This window comes from Podarcis raffonei, chromosome 16 (genome assembly GCF_027172205.1).
Source record: "Podarcis raffonei isolate rPodRaf1 chromosome 16, rPodRaf1.pri, whole genome shotgun sequence".
Taxonomy (NCBI): Eukaryota; Metazoa; Chordata; class Lepidosauria; order Squamata; family Lacertidae; genus Podarcis; species Podarcis raffonei.
In genome coordinates, this window is record NC_070617.1 from 34,175,538 (window position 1) to 34,203,393 (window position 27,856).

The 27,856-nt window shown below is 47.8% G+C and overlaps 1 protein-coding gene across 1 annotated transcript in view; it reads right to left on the reverse strand.

Annotated features, from left to right (window-relative positions):
• The window catches only part of MMP17 (matrix metallopeptidase 17), a 158,821-nt gene extending 137,021 nt beyond the window's left edge, over positions 1-21,800 (reverse strand). The window contains exon 1 of the mRNA XM_053368199.1: positions 20,854-21,800. Coding sequence (XP_053224174.1) covers positions 20,854-20,985 — 132 coding nt within the window. The 5' untranslated portion in view covers positions 20,986-21,800. The remainder of the gene's footprint in view (positions 1-20,853) is intronic.
• Positions 21,801-27,856: the final 6,056 nt, after the last annotated feature.

The window sequence follows — 27,856 nt, forward strand, 5'->3', positions numbered from 1 at the left end:
AGCTGCGGATAGCAGCCTGCCGCCCGGCGGGCGGGGCGCCCTGAATCAGAGCGCCCCTCGCGCCGGGCAGACATCCGCAGGGTGGGGAGCCCTGCAGGAGTTCCCCGCAAGGCTCCCCAAGCTGCGGATAGCAGCCTGCCGCCCGGCGGGCGGGGCGCCCTGAAGCAGAGCGCCCCGCGCGCCAGGCAGACATCAGCCAGCCCCACAAGCTCGGGGGACAGCAGGGAGGTGCAGCGCCACTATCCCGCTGTTCCTCGACCTGGTTCGGTTTCCCTGACCTGCTTTTGCGGGGGGAAATAAAGGGAAAATTTTTTTCCTTTATTTCCCCCCCAAAAAACTAGGTGCGCCCTATGGTCCGGTGCGTCCAATCGTGCGAAAAATACGGTACATTAAAATCACTAAATACAATCAGATGTTGAAAATGAGTTGGGTGATGGGAGTTGTAGTTCAACAACATCTGGGGACCCACAGGCTGAGAAAGGCTGAGTTAAGGTATTTAAGGTAAAGGTAAAGGGACCCCTGACAATTAAGTCCAGTCACGAACGACTCTGGGGTTGCGGCGCTCATCTCGGTTTAAAGGCTGAGGGAGCCGGCGTTTGTCTGCTTCCGCAGACAGCTTTTCCGGGTCATGTGGCCAGCATGACTAAGCCGTTTCTGGCAAAACCAGAGCAGTGCATGGAAACACCGTTTACCTTCCCGCTAGAGCGGTACCTATTTATCTACTTGCACTGGTGTGCTTTCGAACTGCTAGGTTGGCAGGAGCTGGGACCGAACAATAGGAGCTCACCCCGTCGCAGGGATTTGAACCGCCGACCTTTCGATCGGCAAGCCCTAGGCTCAGTGGTTTAACCCACAGCACCACCTGCATCCCTTTACCTAAGTATAAATAAAACCAACTTATTATTTAAAAAACCACATACATTATCAAATAAAATAGCGCATCAAAATTATGCCGGGGGCAGGCTTGCTTAATTATTATAATTATTTTTAAGGCAGCAAAAGCAAGACAGTGAAAGCACCTGCCGAATGTCAACAGGCAGGGCCAACTTGTAGCTGTTGCCACAATGATAGATCAATCCCTGGCAAGGGTATGTGGAAAGTGTCACTTGGGAATGTGCGCGTTTCGGCCGACCAAAGCGGTCAGGTGGGCATATGCTGGATAGAATGAGAAGCAATTAGAAGCAAGTGCTTCAAACAGGTAATTGTGCCATACCCTACCCAATCATTAAGCCTGACTTAAGGCGTCAGTCTCTTCCTTGAAGGCCTCCCTTCCTGGTGAACCTCATTGTCTCCTCTTTGCCGTGTCACTTGGATCCCTTCTGCAAAATTAAAGCACCAGGCAGACGCAAGGACATTACAATCCAAATCTCAGTGGCTTCTCCATCTCTTTTCGCCCCCGCACTGTTGCACTAAACCTTTTGTTTCTATTGGACTGAGGAGTTGTGGGGGGGGGAGGGTTCGTTTGCTTTCCCTCTTTTCTTTTTAATATAAACATCAAATCTCTTAATTCTCTGACCCAGAAACCACAAGCAATCCTCATAATAAAAAAAAAATCTGGGACAAATGCTCTCTCCCTCTAAACACATATTCCCAGATGTACAGACTTGAAGATCCTCTGAAACTCCCAAATCTCCCTATTTAAAGTGATTTTGATTGATTTTTTTTTTTAATGTTTGTATGCAAACTCATTCTACCCCGATTATGGAGTTGTTTTCTGGTACCACCAGCTCCCTGCTATTAAACAATATGCACTTCTGCTACTTGCAGGAAAGGTAGTTTATTCTTTGCTGCCTTTCCCAGTGGCTGGGAAGCAGGGGTGCTTCTGGAATTTGAGCTTTGCAAATATCGATACTACACCCTCCAACATGTCCAGGACAAAAACCGGGACACATAAGAGCATGGGCACCAAACAAATGTGTGTTTTAGGGAGCCGCAATCTCATGCAACCGGATCCCCAAAACAGGACAGCTGAGGGGTGTGTTGATACAATGGTTCTGTGGACCCATCTCCACCCAGCCACAGAAACTCTCTCCAGACTATGCCCCAGCTCCCTAAGCCATGTCCCTTGCCAGCAGTGCTCCATTGCCTTTGCCTAACTGGAATGTGTCCTTGAACACTGGTGTAAATGTCTCTTGTTTGCCTGGATGGAGCAATGGGCGAGTGCTGAATCTACCTGCAATCGTAGAAGGGGGGGGGGAGGAAGAGACTCACAACACCACTTCTGTGCCCCCCCCCCCACTATGTGAACAGCCACTCACCTCGGGTGAGTATAAGGTCCCTCCAGGTAGTGAAACATTATAAAAGTTGCATCACCAACACACACATACATACACACACACAACACACACACTTTTAGGGCATCTGTGAGTAATGTGGGCACAGGTGAGCAATTTGGACAGCGAGAGGGTTTTTGTTGGCTAGTTCACTTCCGCGGAGTGATTTGCAATGTTGAGTTTTTCCATCTCGCTCTACGGAAAAGATTTGCAGAGTTATGACACAGCAGGCAGCAAATCCATAACAGCAGAAGTGTTGGAAGCACCGTCGCATAATTAATAAATCCTGACTAGAAGCCTGCGACTCAGGTTTGGCTAGTTGGTGCAAATCACTGTGAAATCCAGCTCTCTCCCGCTATCCATTCTACAGCCTGGAGGTCTTAGGGTTTTCACCTTGTAACATCAGCCTGACACTTGTGAAGCTCCAGTGGAGATTTGCAGTAAGGAAAGTGTCAGCTGCTTAAATCAGCCTTTCCCTGGTCCCCTTGCTTCGGTTTGCGATTTCCAGCTTATCACACACACTGCCCTCTTCCTTCTTGCCCCGCCTAGGGACTCCTTGCACCTCAGCTTCCTTACAGAGTGATATCCCTGCCAAACTGACAACTTGCCCTTCCATCACAGAAGCCAAACTGCATATATTCCGCTGCCTTCTTTTCTTTAATTCCCTGAGCGTCTGGAATATTGGCGACATCACAGCAGATCAGCCAATAAGAGGATTTGTTGCCAGGAACCTGCTACACAATCTTGGAGACATTTTTGATGACGGTGACGCACACGGAATACAGATGGTCCCAGTACTTTCTGATGAGCTTGCACAGGTGCACAGTTTAGAAGGTGCGGGGGACGCAGCAAATACACTTATGCTGACGCTACCAAAGGAATTATTGGATTCTCTCAGGGCTTTGCTGCCTCTTTCGGACTAAGCAGAACATACTCTTAACCCAGACATTGAAGTCAGCAAATCGGATTGCTGAGAGCATACATCTTGAGAAAGTGGCATGTTTTGAAACTAGGTTGGAAAAGCAGAAGCCTCTGCCAGGGGAGATTTGGCAGCTGGTTCACTTATAGGTTGAAATATTAACTTACATTTCTGCAGCACACTGTAAGCCATGGTGCTGAAGCCATGGGAAACCGAACAGTCAGCAGAATCACAAGGGCTGCCCATATCATGTACCACCCATTAGGTACTGACCCAAACATCTACTGTATAAGTGAGCAGACACAAAATATAGCAAACCATGCTTGCTTGCACTTGAACCATACACATTCTCAAATGTGCAGGATGAGCTGTTCCATCTCTCCCCACCATATAGCCTGGATCTCCAGAAAGATGAATGTATGAACCAGCGTCCCTCAACCCTTGTATACCCCTCCCCATTTGTGACATGCTAGTGATGTAGTGATGATGTCTCAATGATGCTGCTCAAAGTGTATTCTGGGGGAAAGAGGGAAATTTTAAAAGAGGATGTCACTGCATGCTCGGGGTTCTTACTCCTCTGGGGACCTGTTGCACAACAATAAAGATCATGGTCTACTGATTGCTGTTTTGCAACAAATTACTTGGCGGGAACTTCCTTCTTTTACTGACTGCATAGACCCACAGGGGACTTGCACCCCGATGAGCTGGGCTGTTGAATAGTCTCTCGCCCTGGAATTTTCTCCATAACAGTGCCAAACTGGGTCTTTGACCAGGGTAAAATAAAGCCTAGTTTCGCCCTTGGCCAAACAAATATCAATGACGGATCAAGATGGCTTCTCACGTGACAAAGAGGGGAACATCACTCAGGGATTCTATAGAAAGTAGGCAGCCCAAATGATGTCCTTTCAGGATCAAAGCACAAGCTACCCATCAGACACTGCCAGAGTTTGGTCTGATGTGAAAATCTGGCCTTTTCTAGAGAAAGAGAGAGATGCTTTTTTTAAAAAAAGGAACACTGGCAACTTTCCATTTCCAGAGCTTCGCAGGCTGGCTCTCAGGAATGCTCATGGAAAGCAAAGTCTCATTATCATGAGTAATTTAGCGTAACTACCCACAGAAATTCAGTAAGGCCAAGCTGGCGACAGCGACGCAGGAGAGGAGCGAATTGCATCGGCGCATCCTGAGATCAGCCATTCCCAGAGCTCAAAATGAAGTTGCCATCTTAATGAGACAGAGCCTTGTTCCGCCCTCCCCCCTGAAATTAAAACACAGGATTTAAATGCATCTACAGATCCCAGGCCTGCTTGAGAAAGAACCCAGCCAACGTTTTGTCAAACTGATTTACCCAGCCCCGCACCTTGGCCCCAAAGCTCGCTCTTAAATCGTAGACTGCATTTTGACAAGCAACACTTAAAACATACTTGGGGGAAGTGCTTGGGGAAGAAACAGCCAGCACCACTTCTTAGAGAAGCAGTAAAAGTTCCAGTGGCACCAAAGGCCGAGGGCTGGAGGTGGAGTACAGGGGGGCTCATTACTGCTCATTTTAAAGACCGGCTACATTATTCATGGGACACGGGTGGTGCTGTGGGTTAAACAATAGAGCCTAGGACTTGCTGATCAGAAGGTCAGCAGTTCGAATCCCCACGATGGGGTGAGTTCCCGTTGCTCAGTTCCTGCTCCTGCCAACCTAGCAGTTCAAAAACACATCAAAGTGCAAGCAGATAAATAGGTACCACTCCAGCGGGAAGGTAAACAGCATTTCCGTGCGCTGCTCTGGTTCGCCAGAAGCGGCTTAGTCATGCTGGCCACATGACCCGGAAGCTGTCTGCGGACAAACGCTGGCTCCCTCGGCCTATGGAGCGAGATGAACGCTGCAACCCCAGAGTCGATCATGACTGGACCTAATGGTCAGGGGTCCCTTTACCTTTACCTTACATTATTCATGTTTCTACATTTGAAAAACGTAGTGGTAGTTTGCGATTCTGGGGGGTTACTTGGATTCTGGGTGCAAAGGGTGCATCCTTTGAGTACCAGTTATAGTGACTAGTTCCATATAGAGTTCATGATGATGATGATGATGATTAAGCAGCTATTTCATCAGTGAGAAAGGTAATACAATACTACACTTGCCCTCTCCATTTGAATTAGCAACATAGGAAGCTGCCATCTTCTGAGTCAAGCCATTAATCCATCTAGCTTAGGACTGTCTACATTGACAGTCAGCAGCTCTCCAGGGTTTCAGGCAGAAGTCTCTTTCAGCTCTGCCTGGGATTGAACCTGCGACCTTCTGCATGCAAGGCAGACGCTCTGACCACTGAGCTGCAGCCCAGTGGTAGAGCATCAGTTAGGCAGGGGGCAGCTTTTGCAAAGTCTGAATTCTAGAGTCAAGATTCAACAAGCAACACATGGTGTCAGAAGTTGGTCAGCAGCCTCAACCAGAAACCGGTGCAAAGAGAAATAAATGCCACATTCAGATTGTTGAACTGGAAATATTACAGAGAACTGGGCTTAGGAACTTCAAGGGAAGTAATAGTGCCACTGTATTCTGCTCTGGTCAGACCTCACCTGGAGTACTGTGTCCAGTTCTGGGCACCACAGTTCAAGAAGGACACTGACAAACTGGAACATGTCCAGAGGAGGGCAACCAAAATGGTCAAAGGCCTGGAAACGATGCCTTATGAGGAACGGCTAAGGGAGCTGGGCATGTTTAGCCTGGAGAAGAGGAGGTTAAGGGGTGATATGATAGCCATGTTCAAATATATAAAAGGATGTCACATAGAGGAGGGAGAAAGGTTGTTTTCTGCTGCTCCAGAGAAGCGGACACAGAGCAATGGATCCAAACTACAAGAAAGAAGATTCCACCTAAACATTAGGAAGAACTTCCTGACAGTAAGAGCTGTTTGACAGTGGGATTTGCTGCCAAGGAGTGTGGTGGAGTCTCCTTCTTTGGAGGTCTTTAAGCAGAGGCTTGACAACCATATGTCAGGAGTGCTCTGATGGTGTTTCCTGCTTGGCAGGGGGTTGGACTCGATGGCCCTTGTGGTCTCTTCCAACTCTATGATTCTATGATTCTATGATTCTAGGAAGGAGCTGCTCCATACAGGAGAAGAGTCCACAGTGCTACTTATTTCTAATATAGACGGGTCTGAAGGGCAGGGTTATCTGTAGACGAGTGCGAGTCACCAGAGGAGAGACTGCAGAATTATACTGGAAAGACCTGACATTTTTGCTGCCTCTCTAATAAAGCTTGGGGTGAGCTAATGAAATGGATAAGGATCAGATTCAGACCAGGCCAGAGAAAGGACTTCTCCAAGCTTGACATCATTAACTTGTGGACTCTGCTCCCATGAGATGTGATGGTGGTTCACATGGCTTTGGAAGAGGACTCGGCAAAAACATGAAGGGTAGGCTTACCAAAGGCCGATTATTCCCAGCAGACAAGCAGAACCTCCAGCGTCAAACGCAAATCTGCCTTGAGTGCCAGTTGCTGGGAACCAACAGAAAGCGAAGCACACTGCAAGTTGCTCATCTAGATATGGGTGGGTAACCTATGGCCCTCCGAGCCCCTCTATCTGGCCCCAGGGACTCACCCCAAACCACACACCCTCTTTCCTCCACCACCCCTGCTTTGTGTGGCTTGAATGTGCCCTCAGACTCTGATAATGTCTTTTGCTGGCCTGGGTATAAGATGGAGAGGGGTGCATGGATGTGTGCAGAAACTAGCCCCCTGTACAAAGGAAAAATCTACATTTATTCCTCCACTTGCTCTTTCCTCTGGCCCTGCCCACCAGGAGCATGTGGCCCCTGGAAAGCTGCCCAGGAGAGAATATGGCCCTCGAGCTGAGAAAGGTTCCCAACCCGTAGTCTTGATGGACCTTTGGCCAGATGCAAAAGCCCTCTCTCTGTGTTTCCTCTGTTCTCCAGCTTCCCTGGAGTAATCGTCTGTGTAAAAGCAAACACACACAAACCTCTTTTCTCCCCCTTGAAGTTCCAGTAAAAGGTAAAGGGACCCCTGACCATTAGGTCCAGTCGTGACCGACTCTGGGGTTGCTGCGCTCATCTCGCTTTATTGGCCGAGGGAGCCGGTGTACAGCTTCCTGGTCATGTGGCCAGTATGACTAAGCCGCTTCTAGCGAACCAGAGCAGCGCACGGAAACGCCGTTTACCTTCCTGCTGGAGCGGTACCTATTTATCTACTTGCACTTTGACGTGCTTTTGAACTGCTAGGTTGGCAGGAGCTGGGACCGAGCAATGGGAGCTCACCCCGTCGCGGGGATTCGAACCGCTGACCTTCTGATCGGCAAGTCCTAGGCTCAGTGGTTTAACCCACAGTGCCACCCGCATCCAAAGTTCCAGTACAGATGGACAAATGTCAATCCAATGCGCAGTTCAGCCCCCAAACCTGAAGGAACGCCTGCACAAATACCAAGGAACTCCGTTCCCACAGATTGGAGCTCTCTCTACCCAGTTGTCTTTGATCGCGTCCACCGACGAACATCTGAACTTTGCAGTTGTGCCAAGCAGCACTGGGGATCAGTGGGGGTGAGAGACTCAGCGAGACACCTGCTTCTCCTTCCATCTTTGTCACCCAGCTAAATTGCACAGACAAAAGGCAGCCAGAAAGCGCAACTCCTTTGGGACAAAGCCATCGGAGAATAGGAGTCTGGCAGAGGAAGATTCTTTCCCGTGGCCTCCAGTTATGAATACAAATGTTTGTATTCCCTCTTAGAACTTAAATTCGCCCAAAGGGCAGCCGGCGATGGCATGGAGAGAAGCAAAATGAAAGGAGGTATTGGAGCAAAGAGGATATTCAGAGCAGAACAGGGACTGAGGCTTTCCCCCCAATGCGGGGGGGGGGGGGAACTTTGAAGAGAAACTTTGCTCCAGCCTCTCTCTAGCAGGGGTTGAACTAGATGTGACAGCAACAGACACCTCTGTTTAACGGGAGGCAAATGTTGAGACTAAAACAGGGCATTGTACGTTTACATTTTAGAAAGTTCTATAAATCGCTGTGTCAAAAAGCTTTCAGAGTGGTGTGCATGACAAAATTACAGATAACACAGCTAAAACCCGCGAAACTATTAAGAGAAAGGAATATGTACACATCATGGTCACCATTAAAGCACAAATAAAAATCAGTAGAACTTTCAAAACATGGGTAGGTAAACTAAGGCCCGGGGGCCAGATCCGGCCCAATCGCCTTCTAAATCCGGCCAGTGGATGGTCTGGGAACCAGCGTGTTTTTACATGAGTAGAATGTGTCCTTTTATTTAAAATGTATCTCTGGGTTATTTGTGGGGCCTACCTGGTGTTTTTACATGAGTAGAATGTGTGCTTTTATTTAAAATGCATCTCTGGGTTATTTGTGGGGCATAGGAATTCGTTCATTCCCCCCTCCAAAATACAGTCCGGCCCCCCACAAGGTCTGAGGGACAGTGGACCCCTGTTGAAAAAGTTTGCTGACCCCTGTTTTAAAACAAGCATAAGTAACTGCATGATAGGTCTGGGTGGGCTTGCTGAAATCAGTCCAGAAAGAGTTCCTATCTCCTTGAATCCATTTCCAGCAAATAATTTGGCCTTCTTTGGGGCCAGTGCCTTTTGAAGCTGGATGTGCTAGCTTCCATTTCACTGAGCTGGCAAAGTGAATGCAAAAGGGCAAAAACATTGTGATTGCTTAACTGGCTCTATACTACTTCCAACGTCGGTGCAGGACAAAAGCCCGCATAGTAAATTCACACCAACAGCAAGGGCTGCCAACCTTTCTGCCAACCCCTGTAAACTGCACACTCCATCATGGTGTGTTTCCATCATTTCTTAAAAATCAGCCTGTTCCCTAATGGCTGATGCCTTCTGTGTGTCTTGATGATGTTTCATTGCACTAACATGTTTTACCACGATTGCATTAATTCGTTGTTGTAAACCGCTTTGGAATATATTGTTTAAAAAAACAAAAACAAAAAAAGAGTTTCCTTATGAATAAATAAAAAAACAGAAAATAAGAAAAAGATTTGTAGCTAGAATGATGAAGACCAAAGAAAATAAAAGCAAATAAACATTTAAAGGATGAAACACACAGACACTATAAGAGAATATAAAAAGTTTCACAACACTGGGACGAAAACATATGCTGGTACTTCATTGTGTTAATTATTGTTTTGACAAATAATAAACAAAGACAGAATCGCTCCAGTTTTTGAAAATATGTTCTTGTCCTCCCCCCTTATTAAACAAATTGGCTCACAGTTTCACACTCCCCCCTCCCTCTCACTCCGCTAACTTCTGATTAAAATCTGTTAGGGTCGTGAGTGTTGGTAGTCCAACAGCAGGGATCACTCAGTATGCAGCTTTAACATTGATTCTGCTAATGATAAAGTCAAGTAGACAAGAAGGGGACCTATGGGAGGGTTCCTAGCAACCAGGAAGGATGGGATGATCTTTGCTGAGCTGGCATGTGCTCCAATGGTTTGGGGCAGTTCTGAGGCAGTTTTCCCCTGTAAGTTTGCATGCATGTCTCCCAGCTATGTACAAGAAAGACAAAGCCCTTTCTCTTCAAATTATACACTATTTTTGTTCAGTTTGCTTAGTAAATTGGAATCAGAATTTTTCTCTCTGGACTCCATATAGATTAGTTTAAGGGACTTTGCTAAGAATGAGCATCCAGATAAAATTGCCCTGGAGACTTAGGAACATAAGAGCCCTGTTTAGATCAGACTAAAGGCCCATCTAGTCCAATAACCTCTTTCCCCCTGGAACCAGTCGGATGCTTTCAGAAAGCCCACAAAACAGACACATTGATGCGTCAGTTTTCATGTCCTGTAAGCCCCTTCTGTCCTGCAGCTTCTAGGAATAGTGGCTTCATACTAGATGGAGGTTATTTCCTAACCATCAGAGTCAAGTTACAGGTAGGTAGCCATGTTGGTCTGCCGTAGTCGAAACAAAATAAAAAAATTCCTTCCAGTAGCACTTTAAAAAGGTAAAGGGTAAAGGGTAAAGGGACCCCTGACTATTAGGTCCAGTCGTGGCCGACTCTGGGGTTGCGGCGTTCATCTCACTTTATTGGCCGAGGGAGCCGGCATACATCTTCCGGGTCATGTGGCCAGCATGACTAAGCCACTTCTGGCGAACCAGAGCAGCGCACGGAAACGCTGTTTACCTTCCCGCCGGAGCGGTACCTATTTATCTACTAAGTTTGTTATTGATATGAGCTTTTGAATCTTTTTATTTTGTTTCATCAGAGTCAAGGAAAACATAAAAGGTGCACAGATGGATTAGAGAAAGGGGTTGCCTGTCATTATTTTGTGGGAAAGATCCAGGCGCATACCTGGAAATTTGGTTTGCATAACTGAAATGGATTAAAGCACTCTGGACCACCAGCAAATCAGGATGGGTGTCCATGGTCATATATGAGCTCCCTGTGAACAAATGCTCGTCAAAGACTGGACATGGTCTAACCTCCGTCATGGAAGCAAATCAGGATGGATGCTCAATAAACAATCCACCTGGAGGAGCCTATGGTCCACATAATCGAGCATCATGCAGACGTTTTCTGGAACACCCACAAGCAAAGTGTGATGGCTAAAAACCCCAACCTTTTCCAAGTGGTCACCCTCCAGAATGCCACCTCTGAACCTCAAATAGCTAAAAGCAATAAAGGCTGATTTGCTAGGTTGATCAGCTGGCTCTGTCTGCCTTTGCCTCTGGCTCCCGCTACGGTTGGTCTTCCTGGCTCCCACCCTACCAGCCTCAATAGGCACCAATCACCATGAGCTAAAAGCCATTCATCTGGCCCTCCTTGAGCTGAACCACCTGAATTCAGAAGAAGAGAAGAGGAGAGGGAGGGATAGGTGCTGAGCACCAGCACGATCTCTTCACATTCGAGGCAGGCTCGAACTAACCATTTTGGTTTTGCTCCCTCGGCTAGAACGCATACTGAGGAATATAGCAGACTGCAAAGCAACCTGGATTCAGAAGGCAAAGCGGGAGAATGACAATGCGAGCCATCCATCAGCTTTCACGTTGCTTTGGGCAGCTTATTAGGAAGTCGTGCCATCAAATTAAAATTCAGTTAGGGGGAAGGGAAAGGAGGCGATCCCAAAGTTTTAATCTAGCTAACATCATTGGAATGCTTCACCCCAGTCTGTCACGGCACAGGAAGAGTCTATAACTCTCCTGCAAGCTTCGATTCTCTTGCTCTTTTTCTTCTAATCATGCAGGATGGCATCTTAGCTGCAATTTTCAGTGGAGAGGAGGGGGTGTGAGAGCCATCATTCTAAAGTGCAAGAGCTCTATTCACATTGTATTTACTGCAGAAAGTACTTGGAGACATAATATTCCTCCAAAGGTTAGCACAATTCTCTATCGCTGTCGTTTCATGCTTCCTGACTTTCAAATATGATGGGGGGTAACGCTTCAGCAGCCTTGGGGTTTATTTGCGTGCGGGAATGGATTCCAAAACAGGATGTCTTCGAGAGAGAGCGCTGCTTCTCTAGGCAGGGATTCGCGAACACACTTGCTGCAAACAAGCCACTTCAGTAACTGTCTTGTATTTTCCACTCATCACTGCTGAGACCTCTGCCAAAACAAAGACCTCTTTGTTCTCCCGCTCATCGGCAGCCTCGTTCCCACCCAGTCGAGATGACCCAATGGATTTATAGCTTCAGCTGAAAGTCACTGTGGTGCAGTGGACGGAAACATAGGAAGCTGCCTTATGCAGAGTCCGGTCGTTGGTCCATCTGTGCTCAGCATTGTCTGCACTGACTGGCAGCAGCTGTCCAGGATTCTAGGCAGCATTCTTTCCTGGCCCTACCTGGAGAGGCCAGGGATTGAACTTGGGATCTTCTGCATGCAAAGCGGATGCTCTACTACTGAGCTAGAGGCCTTCTGTGGACTACAGACACACAAGAGAAGGTTCACATCCTTATTTAGTCATTTGGCTTCCCAAGTGGCCTTGGGTAAGTGCTCTTTCTCAGCCAAATCTACCGTATTTTTCGCTCTATAGGACGCACTTTTTCCCCTCCAAAAATTAAGGGGAAATGTGTGTGTGTCCTATGGAGTGAATGCAGGCTCCTTGGCTTCAGCGATAGCAACGAGAAGCCTCCGAAGCGCAGAGGGAGCGCTCCCTCCACGCTCTGGAGGCTTCGCGTTGCTTCCCTCTCGCTCTCCAGGCTTCAGGGATAGCCGCCTGAAGCCTTCGGAGTGCAGCGCGAGTTCCCGCTGTGCTCCACAGGCTTCAGGTTCCTTTCGCTTTTTTAAAAAAATTGCTGCAATGAACATCTGGTCCAATATCCTTGTAGCATTTGCCCTCCAATGTGTGTGACATTGTACTGGGTTCATAGGGAAAGGGTTAACTAATTGTAAAATGACTAACCAGTGGGAACCCAGGGGGCAGAGTTAACTGTGTATAAGGTTTAAGCACAGAGGGTTTTTTTTTTGAGAGAGTTAGAGTAGTGGAGAAGACAGTCTGGCGTTAGAAGAGACAGTTAAGAAAAGTCTGTGGGTTGGGCTAGTCTGGTGGGAGAGAGTGAGAGAATTTGTTAAGAGGGGTCAGTCAAACAGTTGAGATAATCAGTCAGAAGGTATAGGCCAGTAAAGAAACTAAAGTTAAGATACTGACAGGAATATTATCTGAGAAACCGTAAACTTGTTAACGTTTGTAAAATAAACTTGGGGTTTTTTGGTTCACTTTTAACATCTGACTGGACTCAGTGTTTTACCAGAGAGTAACTGGTTGGTGGCAGTGGGGAAGCGAGCACAGTGGTAGCACAGGGATCAATAGACTGTTAAACGTCCGGGGACCCTGTGTGATCGCCACAATCCTGTTCTCACCTGGCCAACCAGAATCTAAAAGCAGCATCACTCTCTTCACCTGTCACAGCATCCTCAGGCACAGAATGGCCAGAGCAAGGAATTACCATATTTTTTGCTCTATAAGACTCACTTTTTCCCTCCTAAAATGTAAGGGGAAATGTGTGTGCGTCTTATGGAGCGAATGCAGGCTGCACAGCTATCCCAGAAGCCAGAACAGCAAGAGGGATTGCTGCTTTCACTGCGCAGCGATCCCTCTTGTTGTTCCGGCTTCTGAGATTCAGAATATTCTTTTTCTTGCTTTCCTCCTCCAAAAACTAGGTGTGTTTTATGGTCTGGTGCGTCTTATAGAGCGAAAAATATGGTAAGTCCTCATTGTCAAAAGCACACCGCCTACAAGTTAGGGAGAGGCAGGTTCACCAGTCTTACATCTCTCAGCAACTCCTAGGTGGGCAGCTAAGGAGGCTGTTGCTGCAACAGAGAGGCCCTGTCCCCAGTCTGTGCATCGCCCCCAGCTGAGCTGCAGGCAAAGCAGGGACAGACTCTGCCTCCATGTAACCTTCTGCTCCTCCTGGGAGACGGTGGAGTGAGAGAGGAGTGGGCAGCAGGAGGAGGAAGAAGAGGCATGGAAGCCCTTGACTTTACACCAGCCTTCATCTCTCTCCCACTTCCTGCACCTGTTCTTCACTCTCCAATCCTGAAGCTTCTCCTGCCTGATCTCCCAGCTGTTCCAAGCTCCCCAAATCACTGATTCCTTCTTCCCCGCCCCCCTTCTCCAGGTGCCCGCTCTTCAGCAGCCGGTCAGCACTCTGCAGTGTCCAGCCAGTCCCTGAAACCACCTGTGATTCCCAGCAACTGCTCTTCAGAGACATACTGCCTTCAACGGAGTGGAGGTGTGACCATAACCATCATGGCCACTAGCCATCAAAAATCTTATTTCCCATGAATTTGCCTAATCTTTGTTTACAGCCCTCCATGTTTGTGGCCATCACTACCTCTTGTGGGGAGCAAATTCCACAATTTAACTAGGCACTCTGTGAAAAGTCCTTTTTTGGTCTGTCTTGAATCTTCCAGCATTCACTGGGTGCCCGCAAGTTCTAATATCACGAAAGAGGGGGAAGAAAAGACTCTCTACTCGATGCAAAATTGCATATACCTTTATACATCCTGGGGTTTTTTTGTGGCATGTGACATCCCATTCAACCAAACACCCTCCCAAGGGAAGACAGTTAAACCCACCCTGTTGGGGGAGAAAGTCAGAAAACTATCCCTCCATATGAAACTATTTAATAATAAAAAATCATACTTGGATTAGATTAGGCTAGAGAGTTTGCAGCCCACTGAAAGACATATTTATCCAGTTCCCCTTTTACTTGATTTGCAACCATATTTCATAGTGGCCTTTTAATCTCATTTCACAGCATAAACCACTTTGGGAATCCCCACAGAACCAAAGAAGCAAGGTGTACATTTGAAAAAATAATAAAATAAAAATAAAAAACGAGGTCAAAGGTGCAGTTGAAGCCCTGGATTTCTCCTGCAATCAGCACAGCCGTTCCCAGGGGCTCACAAACTGAACACTGTATTCCCTACTGAGTTTTAAGAGGAAGAAGCGGCTGGTTGACTTTCTGCATGGTTTTGAGAGTGTCTCTCTGAACGCCAAGGCAGCCACTGTGATGATAGAGATGTTAGCTTAATGATCTAATTAGACAGGAAACAGCATTTCCAGAGGGCTTACCTATTACATCCATTGATTCCCACCCATTTTAAAGATATCTCCCTCTCTCTCAGGAACACAGGAAACTGCCTTAGACAGAGTCAGACCACTGGCTCATCGAGCTCATTATTGCCTGTACTGACTGACAGTGTCTTTCCAGGATTTCAAACAGAGGTCTCTCCCAGCCCTACCCAGAGAATGTGGGACCTTCTGCATGCAAGGTTAATATTAACCATTGCTTAGCATTATGTGCAAATCCAGACCAACTTCTTAACTACGGCTAAGGCATGTTCTGTGAGGTGATAAACCAAGGTTTAAAGGATTGTCTGTCAGATATGCCTCTGCTTTAACCATGGTCTATTAACCATGGTGAGCATTAACCAGGATTCAGCACTACGCGCAAATCAGGCTAGTGTGAGTTTCATGGCTGAGCGAGGATTCAAAGTCAGGTTGCCTTATTCCTAGTCCAACGCTCGCAACTGCAGGGCCAACTGGCTGAGCTCTACTCCCTTTGCAGATATGATAAAACAACACAGCAAGCTATGGTAACAGTTCCTGCCCCAAGAAGTGCTTCAATTTCATTAGGTCTTTTGGGGCTGCTACAAAGATGCAAAATCAATTTGAGCATCTTCTCATGTGACTGTACCACCTCAAAATGTGAAAGGTGGAGTTTGATGGCACTTCTTTCTATTACGGAAAGCTTACATGTCAAGGAAGTGGCTGCAGGAAAAGAGTCAGGCAGGCAGGCCTTCCCATGGGGGAAGACGCCAAACAAGAATTCCCCTCTACATGGATTTGAAGGTGGTACAGTCCTCCCAGAACAGTGAACTGCCTGAGTGGTTGGATCACTGAATGAATTCTTAACGCAAATGACAATTCTGGAGTGATTCTTCAGTGAGTCCCAGACCCATCTACTCCCAGCGATTTCCCAATATAAAAAGACACACATCATTGATTCATTCTTTCTTTCTTTAAAAAGAAGAAAAGGGCTACTTTAAAAACTAAAAGTAAAAGGTAAAGGGACCCCTGACCATTAGGTCCAGTCATGGCCGACTCTGGGGTTGCGGCGCTCATCTCGCTTTATTGGCCGAGGGAGCCAGTGTACAGCTTCTGGGTCTTGTGGCCAGCATGAGTAAACCGCTTCTGGCGAACTAGAGCAGCACACAGAAACGCCGTTTAATTTCCCACCGGAGTGGTACCTATTTATCTACTTTCACTTTGACGTGCTTTCGAACTGCTAGGTTGGCAGGAGCAGGGACCGAGCAATGGGAGCTCACCCCGTCGCAGGGATTCGAACCACCGACCTTCTGATCGGCAACTCCTAGGCTCTGTGGTTTAACCCACAGCGCCACCCATGTCCCTTTACTTTAAAAACTACCCATGAACAAACCCAACACCTCTAGTGGAGTTGTTCATGTCATCCCATTTGCAGAATAACCCACACAAACAGTATAAGCAGGTGAGGTGCTCCACACCAGAAATGTAGGCGAAGATAGACAGTAGCTTCCAGATTCAGGTGTTGGTCTGACGCACTAGAAATATAAAAATAAAATAATAAAATTGTCCAGTAGCACCTTCGAGATCAACCAAGTTTGTTCTTGGTAGAAGTGTGCATGCACACGAAAGCTCATACCAGGATCAAACTTAGTTGGTCTCTAAGGTGCTACTGGACAATTTTTTTGTTGCTTCCAGACAGTCAGTATATTGCAGGAGGGAATCGGGTGAACACTGGGAATAATAGATTTGCACAATTGAAGTGGATTAAAGCGCTCTGTCAACCCAGCACAACAAATTCACCACTGTTTTTGTGGATAGGAAAGTAATGGGGGGAACATGCTGAAAAGCATGGGATGATCGATTAACAGTAAGACCAATAAACCCCACACAAGCAAAGCAGGATGAATGAGCACTGTTATGTAACCTCCCTGCCAACAAATCAGAACGGAAGCTCAATAAAGACTGGGCATAGTTTAACCTCCGCATAGGTTCTCTGCAAGCAAATCATGATGACCACTCAGCAATTTGGAAGAGCCACTGGTGTACTCAGCACATTCCATTAGGAATTCTTGACCATGCAAGTGGTCAAGAAGCCCAAACAGGATATTCTTCATGCAGAGAAAAAGACCAGTGCCAAGCAAACCAGAGGGCATATCTGGAGGGCCATGGGTGGGCTGGCTACTTCTTGCTTGCATGTCAAAACAGCAGCCTCCACAGATCTCTCACCACAAAAGATGAGAGCAAAGCTTGGATGAAGACAGAGCTATGAGACAGAGACAGGCGCAGGCAGAAGAAAAAGGCTGGGATGGATCTGCAGCTTCTGCCCGCAGAGCAGGGAGTCCCCCTTCCTTCCATACTGCTGCTGGAACCAGTCACCCCACTGCCAGACAAAAGCTGCAGATCCATTCCAAATTAAAACCAGTCTTGTTCATTCTGCCTGCATTTCTGCCTTCTTCCCTTGATTTAAAAAAGGGGAGTGCCTGGCACACCCAGCACACACCCCATGCACGCCCCTGGGAGGGGCCCTTTAAATCTGAAAGCAAGCCCAAGTCATTCCTCTTCACAACACACCATTTAAACCCTGCTTCTGATAGAAGATGAAATTCAATCTATTTCGTTTCCCAAAAAAAAATCATGTGCCTGCCGTCTTTCAGTTTACAAAATAAAATAAAATCCCAGGACAACCACCAGCAAAGTAAAACAATATTGAAGACACAATCAAGCGATACATAAAAAAAAAAAAGCTTCGCACTGGAGGAACAGAGCAATAAATGGCGGGGCAAACCAGACTTGACACTAAATGCATCTTTGCAACTATGGCGCAGAGACTGGTTGTTTTTACATGCAAATTGCATCTCCTGGGGGGCAGCTGATAATTAAGATGAGAGGAGGCATGGAGAGGGAGTTTAACCCTTTCTTTCCCTGTTGCGATCCTGAGGAAAATACCTCTCCTGAAGTTTGCATTTGCTTTCAGGGGGGCGGAAGAGAAAACCATACATTGGAGGGAGTTGCCTTATAACGAGTCAGATCATTGGCCCCTTGAGCTCAGTATTGTCTGCACTGACTGGCAGAGGCTTCGCAAATTTTCAGGCAGGGGTTTTCCCCAGCCCTACCTGGAGGCACTTAAGATTGAACCTGGAACGGACCCTCTGTAAAACCCTCTACACGTTTAGTTGCTAAATCACATTTAAGGTCAAGTGTAGCTTGCCCAGCAGTGCAAACTACCAGCTAAATGTTAACTAGGTAACATGCTAGTTACATAAGAAGGTTGTCGAAAAGTACATCAAATATCATGTCAGGTGAAGTATCTTGGCACCAGCACATCTAGGAGGGAAAGATGGGGGGGGGGGGAATAGAATAATCCGGAGGAATTCCAACAGAGGTTCAAAGCATGCACACTTAGAGCCAGCGAGTCAATGTGATGTTGCGTGTAGAGTATCAGATTAGGACTTGGGAGATCAGGTTTATTAGCTAATCCCTCTTCCGTGGAAATTGTAGCTCAGTGAGGATGATAGGGGTCTCCTAACAACTCTTAGCACTCTTCCCAAAGAACAGTTCCTGGGATGCTTTGGCAAGCAAGAGGGCGGGGAGCAATGACTGCTCAAAGTAGTATGATACTGCTTAAATGTATACTGGAGATGGGGTCTCAGTTACAGGTGATCTCTAGCAAATCCACATCATGTCCCATAACTTTTCATATCTTAATTACTGTGATTTCTAGGTTGCCTTCCTAGGAGCATATGGGCAGAAATAAGAAACACTTCTACCCGTTCGGAACATAGGGAGAGTTGCCTGGTAACCAGGCCCTGAAACACTCTAGCTGGTGGCTTTTGTATTACTATTATTATTATTATTAAAATCAGATATGGAGCACAGCTATACCACCTGAGTGATCAAGAGGTTTTACACCCATTGTCTCAGAATTTGTTAACACCACTTAAGTGAGAGTTTCTCCCAGTCCCACAAATTTATCTTGGTTAAAGCCACCAGGTGCATCCATCAGAGGCAATTATCAAACCAGAAGCATCTTGGTTTATGACTCACTTCCTGAGTTTATTTATTTCATAGATCTATAGCAGTGATGGGGGACCATTTTCCACCTGAGGGACACTTTTCTAGGTGAACTTCTAAGAGCACCAGGTCAGTGTTGGGCAAGGCCAGAAGCAAAAGTGGTCAGAGCAATGGGTGCAAATTCAATCTTTGTACACCAGGCTTAGTTCCTGCACACACTCATGAAGGTTTCAGTTCAACTCAGTGTTTGACTTGCATGGCTTGCATTTCTCCCTTTAGGATATATAGAGCTCCATATTCAACTCAAGTCTTCTCTCCACCAGATCAGAGTTGGCCAAACCAAGACCATTATTATCCAGTTCCTCTGAGTTGGCCAGACGTTTCCATAAAGACGGAATGAAAGTTTTTGCTCAGTTCTGAAACATCAATCAAACTGGCTTCAGAAAGTTTCATGCTCACTATCTCATACTTCAATATGATTGCCTCTCACTTTGGGATTTTCCGCCTCAACTGCCCTGAAATTCAATAGCTACTTGGATAAACGGCTCTCACAGACAACAACAGCTAGGCGACTGAGTTTATTACAGAGCACGGTCATCATCCATGGGGGGCGGGCAGGGCCTGTGGCAAACTGCAGTTCTGTTCCCTAAAATGGCCATGAGTGCAAGAGAGCAACTCCTATAAACACAGAAATTGGTCATTTCCTAAGGTACAGGGCAGCCCTGCTTTGCATCTCTGGAGGATGCTGCTAGCAGTAAGGTGGCAACTATCTAGGCCAGGTAACTCCAACTTTCTCAGACCTAGGACCCACTTTGAACCCAGACACGCATTTGGAGACCCATTGTATGCTGGATCAGGCTGCGACCCACCAGTTGTTGGCCAGTGAGCTAGGCCAGCAAGGGAGATAACCACCCATCACCAACAGGCTCAATAGCTTCTGCTGCACATATAGGGAAGAGATTATAACAAATGCCCAAATAAGGATGGGTTGATTCCAGGGCATCAGTTGGTTGAGGGGGAGTCTTCTTGATGTCTTTGACTGAGAAACCGAGAAGGAGAATCATCTTTGCCTAACGCCTACCATGCAGTGAAGGAGGAAAGAACCACACACAGACAAATAACGATAATAGTGGCATTGATTTTTTAACCATTAGTATTAACCACAGACAGAGATATTTCCTCTTTGCCTTTTCACAGCGGACCAACAGGTTACTAAATCAGCAAAAGACTAGAAGTGGCAGCAAGACCATTGCTTTCCTAAACACGCGCCACCTGCACCCCACAAGGCAAGGGCTTTAAAAGCCTGGGGAAACTGGTGGGCACCACTACCAACTGCAGTGTTTTCCCACTTTCTGGCCGCCGCCGCCACCACCAAGCGGCTGACTCAGACCGCAACCGTACACCCACATTTATTAGCGGTGAGCCCCCATCCTTCCTCTAAAAACAGCGTGACTTACTTCCGACAAGGGACTGCGCTGCAAAAGCGGCAGATCCCTGCGCCCTTTCCCGGGAGTAAAGTCCCCGTCGAAGGAACACTGAGACTTACTTCCGAGGAATCAGACCAGAGGATGGCTGCAATCCAAAACAAACACACGCACACACAAAAGGAGAACGCTCCTTGGAGAGCTGCGTCGTCTCCTCTCGAGTAACCCGCGCCGCGCTGGCAAGCGACAACCTGTCCCCCTGCTCACGCCACCTCTCCCCCTCTTTTTACAGCTGGTGACCAGCTCCATCCCGCGGCACCTTAAACATACACACACACAACCACAAAAACCCGCGCACGCCCCCCAGGAAATAGGAGAAGCCCTTGTTTGATTGTGCGCCCACAGATACCCCAGAGCGCCCAGCAAGCTCCGCACACGCCCAACACAAGCGGCGCTGGGAATGGGGTTCGCGGGTGAGGCGGGGGGATCTTTGGCTTCCCGTGATGATCAGAATGGCGTGGGAGATTAAATAAAGAGAATACACCCCCCCCCCAAAAAAAACAGCCGCCAACTTCATCCTTGTAGCCATTGACAGCCCTTTTCAGCTGCTTGGCGTACGACTCTCTCGCGCTGTTTTCTTCGGATGGCCCCCCTTCCTCCCTCCCCGGGCAGAAAACCCCACGAAGAGCCCGGCAGGTGCCAACTCACAACTCCCAGCGTGATGTCCTCAGCGGTCGGAGTGGGCGCTGCCAGGGTCCGCCGCGAAGCCAGGCAGAAGGCGAGCATCAGAAACATCTCCTGCGGGAAAGCACTCTGCCGGGGGGGCCCGCTCCACAGCATCCCTCCTGCGCTTAGGCCACCGCCGCCTCCTGCAGCTGCCGAGGCTCCTCAAAGGAAGGGGGCAGAGGGCGTCCACCACAGCCGAGCCGAAGCGGGAGAGAGGCGGGCGGCGACATCCGAGCTCCGCGGCCTCCGGGTAGCGCCGCCGCCGCCGCTGCTGCTGCGGGAGCTGCCGTTGGCCACGCCGCCGCCGGCCCGCCACCTCGGGCGTCAAGAGGCAAGCAGTGGGGAGGACATCGTACGTCCTTGCTCTCTGGCTCGCGTTCCTGGCGGGAGAGTGCAGGGAGTCGAGGGCGAGAGGGGAAGGATTTGAAAATGAAAATAAAGGACAGATCCGAAGGTGTAAAAGAAAAAGGCAGCCAAACGCTCCAACTTTTTTACGCGCGCCGGGCTCCCTTCGCAGCGCAGCCGCGCGCCTTCGGGGAAGCGAGCGGGAGATGCACGCCAAAGCGACGGAGCCCTCGCTTCTCGGACCGCAAGAAAACAGAGAAAACCTGTTGGCAGTGGGTCCCTTTCACCGCGCCCGCCCCTTCCCTCTTCTCTTCTAAAAAGGGTAATAGAATAAAATCCAGCTCCGGATTGCGCTACGCGCCAGCCACTCCAAGCAGCGCGAACACCGGCGAGCAAACCACGTCGAGGAACCGCCGCCGCTCCGCTCTCGCTCGTCTCTGAAGGCGGCACAGCTCCAGCCGGGGAAGTCCTTCGGCTGAGGAGGCGGCGAGAGGCGAAGGAGGGCGGCGCTAAGGGGAAAGAGGAGGGGCCGGCTCAGTCTCGGGAAAACGCTCCCTCGGTGGGCAGCGAGAAACCGAGGCGGTGGTGTGCTGCTGCCGCCGCCGCCACCAGCGCCTCCTCTTCCAGAAGCAGCCATTGGCTACGACCCGAATTCACGTTTCCTTGGGCATAAGGCACCCACCCCCACGCCCGTTCTCACGGAGGTTCGCTCTCCACCTCCAGGGGCTCGCGGGGCTGCGATCCGACGCGCACTTTTTTGGAGAGCTCCATGGAATTAAGGGGGACGGTCGACCTCCGAAGAAAGGGGCGCGCGGGATCCGGCGGCGCGCGCGTCTCTTCTGGGAGAGCATTGGGGCCGCTGCTGCAGTTTCCGCCAGCGAGGCTTCGGGCACCTTGGACTGCTTCCCAACGCGGCTGGTTTAGGCCGTCGAGGTGCCAGGATCAGTCCTTGGGCCAATCCCTGGCTGTGCCATGAGTCCCCCTCCCTTCCTCCGCTGTCCTCCATTTTTCTTATCAAACATCTCCAAGCGCTTGGGGGTTAGCATTTAACCCAAAGGTGCGATACTCACAGCGCCATCGCACCTATATTTGCTTAAAAGGAAGCCACGCTGTGAGAAGAATTTGCCCGTCCTCAGCGTATTTCATGTCCATTTGTGTGTGTGTGTGTGCGCGCGCGTGGATTTGGTTCAGGTTCCTGTATTCTTCACACTTTCCGTGTTGAAAACAGGGACGTGTTAGTGTAAATCCCTTACTCTCACTCCCAGAATGATTTGTTGAGCCTTATTTTAAGGCTTGTACTGCACCTTCTCAAACTGTGTGATATAGAAGCCTACTGTCCCCCTATTTGAGTGCTAAGAACATCTTTGTTCCTTGGGTGAGATTACAAACATATATAGAGCCAGTGTGGTAAAATGGTCAGAGTGTTAGACTAGGACTTAAGATACCAGCCTTGAAGCTCCCTGGGTAACCTTGGGAAAGTACTCATCATCTCTCAGCCTAACCTACCTCACTACCTGTTGTGAGGATAAGATGCCACCCTCATTAAACTTACTACAGGGCCAACTGCATAGGACTGGGTTCATATTCCTAGGTGAGAATGAGGTTTTCAGCGAAGGGAGATATGCAGTTCTATGCTTAGGTATTCTAAGTACCATTTAACTTTGCAAGGGTTGCCAATATGGGTTTAAAAAATATCCAGAGAGGAAATTTTGATTGGCCAAGGGGTCTATGTCTATGTTTGCATGTCCTGGAGTGGAACCTGGTAGATTAAGGGTTCAGTCAATTTAGTATTTTATTTGTTATTGGTTGTGTGGATCCTCTATGCTCAGAAGCAGGAAGGCTGCCATCATAACACCACTTACTTAAGAGTAAGCTCCATTGAGTTGACACACACTATAAGCCACTAACTAACATTTGTCAGATGGCAACACATTGCAGGGAGAGGGGAGTTATTACCCGCATGCCCTACTTGTGGGCATCTGATTGGCCACTGTGAAAATCAAGATGCTGGATCACATTTGGTCTAATCCAGCAGGGATCTCATTAGTTTTGTATTTCAAGTGGTTCAGTTTGGCTCACAGACCCCTAAAATAAAGAATACACATTTGATAGATTGGGAAACGAACAGAGTGAAACCAACAACGCACACAAAAATGTTAAGCATGGTATATATAAGATTAGTAACATTGCAGAACATTCCTAAGTAATGATATAAAAACTTTAGACTCAAAGCAACTCCAGTCATACCCTTATTGTCTATGAAAATCCTTCAATAAAAAGTTGTGGTTTTTTTTAAAAAAGAACAATTTACCACCCACCCCAGTTTAATTAGCCAAAGGCCTATTTGAAAAGTAATGTTTTCACTTGGTGCCTAAAGATGAAGGTGCTAGGCAAGCCTCTTGGGAGAGAGCATTCCACAAACAAGGGGCCACTACAGAAAAGGCCTGTTCTCGTGTTGACGCTCTCCATGCTTCTCATGGAGGAGGCACATGAAGAAGGGCTATTGCAGGATTCGGGTCGATTTATATGGGGTGAGACAGTCCTTGAGGTATTGCAGTCTGGAGCCTTTTAAGGCTTTATAGGACAATGCTAGCACTTTGAATTGGGCCCAGAAACTAATTGGCAGTTCCTGCAGTTTGGCCAAAAAACCATCTTGCCCTGGCCACTGAACTCTGCACCGGATGAAGCTTCCAAACTGCCTTCTGAGGCAGCCCCACATTTAACACATTGCAGTACAGTGGTACCTCGGGTTAAGAACTTAATTCGTTCTGGAGGTCCGTTCTTAACCTGAAACTGTTCTTAACCTGAGGTACCACTTTAGCTAATGGGGCCTCCCACTGCCACCGCGCCACCACCATGCGATTTCTGTTCTCATCCTGAAGCAAAGTTCTTAACCCGAGCTGCTATTTCTGGGTTAGCGGAATCTGTAACTTGAAGCGTCTGTAACCCGAGGTACCACTGTAATCCAAGGCCAGATCAAGACATTTAGAGGCCCTAAGCACTTTTGGTGCTCCCATATATATCTATAATTCAAAATATAAACAATAGTAAACCATAAAATATTGACCTCTACCATTATTTTATAAAGTTCAGCATAACTGAATATTGTTTTTTCACACACCCCCCGCCACTGAACTTGTGCCATACATATCGTGGGAGCCTTTTTTGTGGAACTTGCTTCAGCTGCACCATATGATCGATGGTAAATCTGGCAATGGAAAATTTCTGTGCTGCCCCTCTTCCCTTGATGCATGTGCTTATTTTGCTTAATGGTTAATCCTGCAGTTAATCTAATCTTCCCCTTAATATCAGTGGTCTTGTTTTAATGGATGCAGCAAGTACGCATGGGTTAACAAGGCTTAGCATTTTCATCTCAGGGAGTAAAATAGCCTTAACAGTTTTAATCCTCACCATGCACACACACAGACATAAGCCCCATTGAGTTCAAGGGTTCTTACTCCCAGGTAGCTGACTAAGGGTGCCATTTTAGAATGCATCTCCGACCCACTGACCTGGGTGTGATCCCCATTGAATGCAGGTGGATTTACTTCTGAGTACCCAGGCTGAGGAACCATTTTCAGCCCTTCCAGAGGCCGCTTACCCATGAGGGACATGCAAGAGTGGGAGGAGCAATATATGTGGATTTTACCTTTGTACAATAGCGAGTTTCTACACATACTCTCAGGGATGTGGGTGGCGCTGTGGGTTAAACCACAGAGCCTAGGACTTGCCGATCAGAAGGTCGGCGGTTCAAATCCCTGCGACAGGGTGAGCTCCTGTTGCTCGGTCCCAGCTCCTGCCAACCTAGCAGTTCAAAAGCACATCAAAGTGCAAGTAGATAAATAGGTACCACTCCGGCGGGAAGGTAAACGGTGTTTCCGTGTGTTTCCGGTTTGCCAGAAGCGGCTTAGTCATGCTGGCCACTTGACCGGGAAGCTGTACACCGGCTCCCTCGGGCAATAAAGCGAGATGAGCACCGCAACCCCAGAGTCAGCCACAACTGGACCTAATGGTCAGGGGTCCCTTTACCTTACACATACTCTCACCCTTTGTATCCTCTACCCAGACAAGCAAGAGACCCACCAGAGTCCACGGGCACATTCTAGTCATGCAAAAGCACTCAAGGAGGGTGCAAAACAGGGGCAGTAAGGGGTGTGGCCTGGGGGGAGATCCAAGGGTCTGGCAGAGAGGTCTGAAGGTTCCCTACCGCTATGATCAAGGACTGTACAGTGGTACCTTGGTACTCAAACAACTTGGAACCCAAACACTGCAAACCCGAAAGCAAGTGTTCCAATTTGCGAACTTCTATCGGAAGCCAAACATGCTCCGTTTTGAGTGTTACGCTTCTGATTTGAGTGTCACGCTTCTGTTTTGAGTGTTATGCTGAGGTCAGTCTGTTTTTGCTATTTATTTTGCGTTTTTGTTTTTGCGGCTCTTTTGGTTTTGTTTTTGTGACTGTGTGGAACCCAGTTCAGCTACTGACTGATTGATTGTGTGACTGCACTACATTGTTTATTGCTTTCATTTTATGGATCAATGATCTCTTTAGAGGGTAAAATTCATGTTCATTTGCTGTTTTAGGGGTTGTTTTTAAAAGTCTGGAACGGATTGATTCATTTGCATTACTTTCTATGGGAAAGCGTGCCTTGGTTTTGGAACGCTTTGGTTTTGGAACAGACTTCCAGAATGGATTAAGTTTGAGAACCAAGGTACCACTGTACCGTAAAAGAATGTGGCTCCATCCCAGTGCAACATGGCTGGGTTGTGAGGAAGACAGCAAGTTGGAGGGGTGGGGGAAGAATGAATTGTTGCTCTTGATTGGCAATTCACTTTCTTGCAGCAGACAAAAGCAAGCCGCATTTGTTTCAGCTGTGCCAAGGCAGATTTATTTTAATAATTCAAAATACTTCCAGGGCAGGAGATGCTTGCCACAGGCTAAATGTGCAACTGCTTGCACTCGTTCAAAGTGCTCCTCTCTGCCTTCTTGCTCCCCAGTGTCACAGCCCTTCACTCTGGCAGAGAAATACAAGCTCCCCCTGATCCCAAAGAGCCACTTGCCAGCCCGCAATGCAACCCTTCCTTCTCGGATAAGTCTTTGGTCTGGCACTGTTTGGAGTTACAAGGCACGACCTGCCAGCCAGCGATTCTAACGAGCTTTGGGTATCGGCGCACAAGGAAAGCGTCGGCAGGCCTCATTACATCGTGTTTATATATGCTGGAAGCAGGACAGCAGCTCCAAGAGCTCAACAGGCACATCAATGCCTTTGAGACTGGCTGAGTCTGGGCTCAGCAGTCACAGAGACTTGATGCAGCTGGTGAAGGAGGTAGATGTGAGCAAACCCCCCTCCCCACACACCAATGCCCAGGCTACAATATACCACTTAACCCCCATCAGTGCCATCAAACTATCTCTCACTGTGCCATTAAGATTATGAAAGTGCCATCAGTACAGCTCATAACCTGGGACGAAGAAGAAGAAGAAGAAGAAGAAGAAGAAGAAGAAGAAGAAGAAGAAGAAGTTGTTATTTATACCCCACCCATCTGGCTGGGTGGGGATGCGGGTGACACTGTGGGTTAAACCACAGAGCCTAGGACTTGCCGATCAGAAGGTCGGCAGTTTGAATCCCCGCAACGGGGTGAGCTCCCGTTGCTTGGTCCCTGCTCCTGCCAACCTAGCAGTTCGAAAGCATGTCAAAGTGCAAGTAGATAAATAGGTACCGCTCCAACGGGAAGGTAAATGGTGTGGTACCTATTTATCTACTTGCACTTCGTGCTTTTGAACTGCTAGGTTGGCAGGAGCAGGGACCGAGCAACAGGAGCTCACTCCGTCGCAGGGATTCAAGCCACCAACCTTCTGATCGGCAAGTCCTAGGCTCTGTGGCTTAACCCACAGCGCCACCCACGTCCCTTATTAATGTCTGTACTTACTGACAAACACCATTTCTCCAAGGTTTCTGGCAAGGGTCTCTCCCAGTCTTACCTGAAGATGCCAGGGATTGAACCAGAGACCTTCTGCATTCAAACCAAATGCTGAGCAGCAACCTTTCTCCACAATGCCTTGTGGATTTTCTGGAGTTACCGGAAAGCCGATTCTCAATCTTCCCAGGAAAGTGGCCTTACCCAGAAATGATTAAACATTCATCTTTCATATCCTCTCTTATTGTGAAATTGCACTAGGATTCTCAGCAGGTTTTTCCGCTTGCCTGTACCTTTTAATTTCTCCATTCTCTTCTGCTATCAATCTTTCATTATAACCGTGTTATTTAACCAGCTAACATTAGTTAGCATACGAGAGGTGCGGGATGGGAGTCGAATCATGTTGAATGTGAATAACATACATTTTTATATGAAGTTACATTAGGCTGTACTTGTCAGGAACGATTATGCTGTAGGGGAAAGTGCCAAGAAGGCCCTTCTCCGGGGGCTGATGGACTGCTGTGATGCAAAGAAATCCTGGTAAAATGGAGCAGACAAGACCTTCAGAATTTCCAATTAAAAGAAACTATAATTTTGGATCCAGGACGGGGGACCCTTATTTTTCAGTTTGGCGCTACAGATTGTAATGAAAGGGCATAAGGAGTTTTCTATTCCAGTGGTTCTTGACCTGTGGGTCCCCAGATGTTGGACTACAACTCCCATC